The sequence below is a fragment of the Grammomys surdaster genome, unplaced genomic scaffold (genome assembly GCF_004785775.1).
Source record: "Grammomys surdaster isolate TR1022 unplaced genomic scaffold, NIH_TR_1.0 126036, whole genome shotgun sequence".
Lineage (NCBI taxonomy): Eukaryota > Metazoa > Chordata > Mammalia > Rodentia > Muridae > Grammomys > Grammomys surdaster.
The window spans coordinates 5,016,550-5,023,576 of record NW_021620849.1 but is presented as its reverse complement, the minus strand read 5'-3'; the positions used below and the strand labels follow the sequence as shown (position 1 = coordinate 5,023,576).

The 7,027-nt window shown below is 45.6% G+C and overlaps 1 protein-coding gene across 2 annotated transcripts in view; it reads right to left on the bottom strand.

Moving 5' to 3' along the window:
- Efl1 (elongation factor like GTPase 1) overlaps positions 1-7,027 on the bottom strand; it is a 138,216-nt gene that overhangs the window by 78,831 nt on the left and 52,358 nt on the right. For both annotated transcript variants that reach the window (XM_028754851.1, XM_028754852.1), the window contains 2 exons: positions 2,271-2,440; positions 1,906-2,075 (listed from right to left, as the gene is read on the bottom strand). In XM_028754851.1, coding sequence (XP_028610684.1) covers positions 1,906-2,075; positions 2,271-2,440 — 340 coding nt within the window. The remainder of the gene's footprint in view (positions 1-1,905; positions 2,076-2,270; positions 2,441-7,027) is intronic.

The following is a 7,027-nucleotide window of genomic DNA, read 5'->3' as shown; positions in this document are numbered from 1 at the left end:
GGGGAAGGGAGAAAGGGGAAGGGAGAAAGGGGAAGGGAGAAAGGGGAAGGGAGAAAGGGGAAGGGAGAAAGGGGAAGGGAGAAAGGGGAAGGGAGAAAGGGGAAGGGAGAAAGGGGAAGGGAGAAAGGGGAAGGGAGAAAGGGGAAGGGAGAAAGGGGAAGGGAGAAAGGGGAAGGGAGAAAGGGGAAGGGAGAAAGGGGAAGGGAGAAAGGGGAAGGGAGAAAGGGGAAGGGAGAAAGGGAAAGGGAAAGGGAAAGGGAAAGGGAAAAGGAAAGGAAAGGAAAGGGGAAAGGGAAAGGGAAAAGGAAAAAGGAAAAAGGAAAAAGGAAAGGAAAGGAAAGGAAAAAGGAAAGGAAAGGAAAGGAAAGGAAAGCCATGTTACAATCCACAGGCCCAGAGAAGCTAAGTAACAAGGAAGGCTCAAAAGGGACACATGAATCTCCCTGGGAAGGGGAAATAGAATAGAGTTTATGGGTGGACTTAGAGTAAGTGGAGACAGGAACAGGAGGGATGAGGTAGGGGGAGGATGGAGAGAGAGTACTGGGAGTCAACTGGAATTTGGGGGTAACTCGGGGACAAGCTAGAAACCAAGTGCAATCAAAACTCCCACGAGGGTGATACTAGCTAAGACTCCCAGTAAGGGGGATATGGAGCCTCAACCGCCATCTCCTGTATGCTACCAAGACTTCCAGTGGAGGGATCGGGACATCCAACCCAGCCACAAAGCTTTGGCCTACAATTTGTCCTTCCTGTAAGACGTGCTGGGGTAACGTGGTGCAGAAACTGTGTGAATAGCCAACCAATGATTGATCCTGAGGCTGGATAGCCCAGAGACCTAGGACAGAATTGAACATGACTGGCAACCACAACAACAAAAGTCAATGAAATGACTCCTAATCACATACTGCTATACTCATAGACTGGTGCCTAGCCCAACTGACATCAGAAAGGCTTCATCCAGCAATGTATGGAAACAATGCAGAGACCCACAGCCAAACATTAGGTGGAGCTCAGGGAATCTTGTTGAAGAGAGAGAGGAAAGATTGTAGGAGCCAGAGGGGTCAAGGACATCACGAGAAAATCCACAGAAGCAACTAACTTGGGCTCATAGGAGCTCAAAGAGACAACCAACAAGCAGGGAACCTGTATAGGACTGACCTAGGTCTTCTGCATGTATGTTACAGGTGTGTAGCTTGGAGTTCTTGTGGAACTCCTCTAACAGTGGGGGCAGGAGCTGTCTCTGTCTCTTTTTCCTCCTATAGTACTGCCTCATCCAGCCTTGATAGGAGGGGAGGTGTCTAGTTCTACTGCGACTTGATATGCTATGACTGATTGATATCCCTGGGAAGATGGCCACTTTTTTAAGGGAAATGAGGAGGAATGAACAGTGGGGGCTGGGAGGTGGGGAGTGGGAAGATGGGGAGTACTTGGGAGGCGGAGGCAAAAGGATCACATGATCAAGGCTTGCCTAGGCTAGAGAATGATCTCAAGGCTATCCTAGGTAGCTTGGTGAGACTCTATCTCAAAATAAGCTGAAAACAAAAAACCAATGCAGGCTGCACCTATCACCTGCTTGTTTCCTGTAGCTTTTGCCCGAGTCACTTAGACTTTGGCTCTGTAAACTCATGAAGATTAAGTATAACACCTACATTTACTTCTTCCCTCCAGCCCAAAGTGACTCTTACCTGGCTTGATATGTATAAAAGGCCAGAAAAGTTGTTTACCTGCTATTGGTTCACAAATGCTATTAAGGGAATCATTTATGTATACAAAATGCTACCAAGACAACACTACAGGTGACACAGGAATTGAGGTGTCCTTTACTTATTCGTCATCTCACCTGTGTGGTCTAAAAGTTACCATATCCTCAAAACAATGCCCACACAGTTTACTCCTAACTCTTACCCGCTGTAAAAAATCAACCGGGCTGTACTTGGGTCCCAAGACAAAAATTTTCTTTCCTCTTCGAGCTACACCGCTGAACACACGAGCAAATGCAATGAAGGCCTCTTGGCTGCTTTCTTCCTGGGGTGTAGATTGACGGCTTACACTTGCCATATCTGGTTCATCATCACCTGCCAGGCACAAAAAGATATTCAGGGCCATGAAAGCTCACATTAACCCAGGAACTGTGTATGTACAGAAGAAATAATGAACATGAATATTTGGTCTGAGAACAGAAACAATATTGATAAAAATTATGACAAAGCTAAACTATAAGGGACGATGTACCAAGTTAAGGAAACATATCAAATACTTTTCATGGAGACCTTTTAGGAATGCTGTACTTCTTGGCTCATCTTCATGGGGACTTGTTTCAAGGGCACCTCCATCCTGGGTGGGTCCCTGGGGAGCTTGTCCCTGTGCTGCTGCAAGCTTCTCTGCGTGCCTCTGTCTTGCACGTTCACGTCTCTGGGCCATTTCTTCTTGAGTGAGAGGCCTATAAGACGTCACCAATATGTTACGATGTGGCAGCACTGAACACCTCTCAGCTCTCTTTTGAAAACAAGTGTTCATATGGCTGTGGAAGTGATGATCAGTACCAAGTACCCCATGGAGGCTTCTCTAAGTTCTCTCCAGCAAAAGCGGTAGTGGAAGAAGGTTTTCTGGCCTGCTACATCCCCAGTGGCTTGGAGCTTATGAACTGGCCCATGGCCCCAAGCACCACCAAGTGCAGTTACACAAAACCTTCCACAGCATCAGTGTTTCGTCTGGTAGAGGTCAACAAGGAGAAGGAAGACAATGGCTAGCAGGCACCAAGGCTCGAAACACCCTGGAAAGTATGCGAAAGGCCACTATGAAATGAGTTTTTTCCGGGCGGTGGTGGCGCACACCTTTAATCCCAGCACTTGAGAGGCAGAGGCAGGCGGATTTCTGAGTTCGAGGCCAGCCTGGTCTACAGAGTGAGTTCCAGGACAGCCAGGGCTACACAGAGAAACCCTGTCTCGAAAAACCAAAAAAAAAAAAAAAAGAAATGAGGTTTTCTTTTTAGTTCAAAAGTATGTCTTCACGGGGCGTTCACAAGGAAGGCTGTAATGTCGGGCTGAGAACTCGAAACTCAGCAGCACTAAAAGGTCAAGTGAAAACGAGCAGCCACTGTAAGACATAGGAGATATTCACACAGAAAAGGCAATGTTTAAGTGGGATGAATGTTTGCCAGGGGGCAGCCTGAGTAAAGGGAGGGGGCATTAGCAATAATGGAATAGTGGTTTTGTGTTTTTCCTTCATGAAAAGTGACTCTCATTTGTATCAGGACGCAGAGAAGGTACGGAGAGCTTTAATACTGAAAAGAGCTTTATAAAAGGGGAGGCGGACACTGGGCATTTGGTTATGAATCTGGGTTGGAGAAGAAACCAGGCAAGTGAAGGGTCCCCAGTAGTCTCCCTAGAGTAGATATTCCCATGAACGCCCCACCTTACATGTTCAATCCCAATACAGAGTCGTACCAGTCCTGGCCCTGGAGTTGGTAGAATCTGGCATATTCACTACTGTATTGGGACTGAACATCCAGACCTCTGGAATAACTCTCCAGCATGAGCTTGAACTACAGGAGCAGAAGCTGCACTACACGGTCTGGTCTCAGCACTGCCTTTGACATTACAATTTCTATTTCACTCTGTAAACCATACCTTGAAGACAGCCTCAGTCTCATCTCCCATACTGCCTTGCTTCCTTCCTCCTTCTCTTTGAGCACCAGAGGCTACACAGATAGGCACTGTGCACACAGGTAGGTACTGGACACAGGCACTGCCTCACTGTCTTCTAAGGAGCCACATGCTCCTGGAGCTAATGATACCCTAACTCAGACTGTTCAACTGCTGTGCTCTTCTGGTACCTGCCAGCAGATGGAAACCAGTGCTACCAATCTTCCATGGCAAGTATCAGACCCAGCTCACTATAGGTAGTCAAAGTGAGAGGCCTTGAAGCACTGGAAGGAGACTGACCATCCTTGTAGGAAATGGCTCCTCTTCACGGGAACCTCTAAACGCCTGTAAATACAGGAAGCACTCTGCTTCCTCACCACGGTACACTATAGCTGCTGCTCTGCCATCTGCAGCCATGGGTGTCTGATTTGTCCACTTCCTGCCTCTTTCTGTGGCATTATCAACAGTCATATCTTTCACTCCTGCTCTTCTGCCCTAAGGTACACACTTCCGCTGCAAGTCTATTTGATTCAGTCTTTTGCTAAAAGAACAGCTAAGAGTAAAATCTGTGATTTGTGGTACACATGTGTAATCCCAATGCCAGGGAAATGGATGACAGAGGAACCCAGCTGTAAGGAGCAGGCCCTTAAACAGGACCAACTCCATTTTGTAATAGGAAACTTGTAGAGACTAGTCTGGTACTTGTAAAGACATGTCTGGTACTTGTAAAGGCAAGTCTGGAAATGAAGCTGTGCTGAGATAACCAGACACGAGTGGTTATCTGCCATGTACGTCAAGAGTAACGCTAAATCCAACATAAAAGAGGAGCCCGATCAGAGCACTTCATTCACACTTGTAGCCATGATTGGGCAATGTGATCCTCCGGACAAAGCCTCCTCAGCACCCGGTCATCAAAGAGTTAACTGAGAGACCAACGCCTCTGACTTCAAACCGAGAGACCAATTCATACCTACCTGTAACTCAACACCATCAAAAGGACTCAGGTCGTATAATCCATGAATGAATGATGTGTTTATTGCTATGCTTATTTCTTTGGTAATTAGCGACTTATTATTTGTGTTCATTGTGCATATTGTTAGAGGCAATACATAAGAAATATGGCAATATCTTGTTGTAGCAATAGCCTTGGCATTGGTGTTTGCTTGCTGTGCATCATTAAAAAATAACTGAATCGCAAACCCTCTGTCTCTTGGCGTACTTCTCTTCTGTCTGTCTCTCTTCCCTCTTGAGGAGCTGATGATCTCACAGTCAAATCCAGTATACAATCCCTGAGTGGAGCAGGACTCCTCTCCCTGTGGGGGATTCTAACCCCTTATCCATAGCCTGCTCATAAGAGTAGCCTGCTCCCAACACCAACCTAGCCTACTTGCCAAGCTCCAGACCAATGAGAGATCCTGTCTTTAAAAACAAAACAAAACAAAACAAGGTGGATAGCATCTGAGGAATGACACTGTTTATCTAACTGATAAACACACTCACTCATACACACAGACACACACACACAAATATCTGAAAGTATGAATTAAAATACAAATGCAGAACACTGCTATTATCACTTAGAGTACAGAGAAAGAAATAACAACACAGGAGAGTCTGGAGAGTCTGCTCCCCCTAATGGGCTCATCACTGGTCTTCCACCCTGCTTACCACTGAAATGTGTTACAGCACATAACCACCACAGCAGTTAAAGGAAGCACTCTGTACACCACCACTTCACGCACAGGAAGAGACTTAGGAAGCTTAAGAAAGTTGACCCAAAGTTAAATGGATACTATATGAGCCATAATTCAAGTGCAATTTGTTGGGTTCAAACTCCACAGTCATCTTCCAGTTAGTAAAAATTAAAAATCACCATCTTAAGAAAGAGAAATTTAATTTTAGCTTTGGTTAAAAAAAGAAGTGTAATTTTATTAAATCATGACATGGCATAGAACCACCATGTAAGTTGATATTGGTTTTGTACGCCCATTGTCTTGGAACTCAGGAGACTTGTGGCAAGAGAACTGCCAGTTTGAGGCTAGGGCATGGGTTGGTTGTTTGTTTTGGCCAATTTAATATAAGCCCTGTGAAGAGGAAACCCCAACTGAGAAAATGCCTGTAGGCAAGTCTCTGAAGCATCTTCTTGAGGGTAACTGAAGTGGAAGGTCCCAGCTCACTGTTGAGAGTGTTACCTCTGGGCAGGTGGTCTTGGGTTGTATAAGAAAGGCTAAAGCAAGCCTTGAGGAGCAAGCAGAGTTCCTCTTGAATTTCTGCCTCCAGGTTCCTGCCTTGAGTCCATGCCCTGACTCCTTCTATAATGAACTGTGGCACAAACATATAAGCCAAATAATTCTTTCCTCCTTTAGTTGCTTGGTCATAGTGTTTATCATAGCAAAAGAGAGGAAACTCAGACACCTGGGCCATAAGATTGTTTTCTAGAATAAGTCAGTAAATAAATAAATGCAAACAAGACAAAAATAATAAGCATTTATAGTGATCAGTAAGTATGAAATAAATCAATGCTTGCCATTTAGTTACCCACTGATTAATACCTACTGTGCCCTGCCCTGTTATGTTATAGGCACTGGGATACTAGGAAAGGGAACAAAGCAAATCCACAGGAGTTATTTAAGTGTCTGTTAGGTATCCAGTATTTACTCATAGCAAAGAGGAATTGTTTGCATGAAAGTAGGGCTCTGTGGATAAGGAAATAGCTGTAGGTGAGTTGGCTAGGTTACAGATAACCAACCATGTCCTGAACAGAGGGCAGCCACTAGCACTAGAGACCGGAAGTGAGAATGTTGATTGGAGATGAATGTTATGTTGGCACATGGATGAGAAAGGAAAAGAGGCAGCAAAGGAAGCCCGTCTGGCTTCAGGCTGCCATGCACAATGGCCATACTCTGGCCTCTGATGCTGGCGGGAGAAGTAAGTTAGCAGAGAAGCTTGCTGCAGTCAGTACAAATGACAGCCATGTTATAAGGTAGCACAGACAACAGAGAGCAGGTGGCCCAAAGGAAAAGAGGTATCTGTCTGATGTGACACCCATCTACAAAAAGCTGGTTCTCCAGGAGGACACAGAGCCACAAAAAGGCCAGGAACAGCAGGGTAGGTTGTCCCAGAAAACCCCAAATTCTAATGAACTATGATTCAGAACAGCAAGAGCAAAGGCACAGAATATACAAAGGGACAAAGGCTAGAGCTGCCTGCTTAGCGAGGTGCTAGCGTGTTGTAGGATGCAGGAAGGCAGGATCTGTGGAGTGCTGTGGAAGACATAGGCTTTTAAGCCAGGCAGGCAGCATTCAAACTCTTGTGCAGTTCCTCTGGCTATGTGACCGGGTTTTCCCCCCAAGGCTCAATAACTTTCTCACAAGTCAAACTGA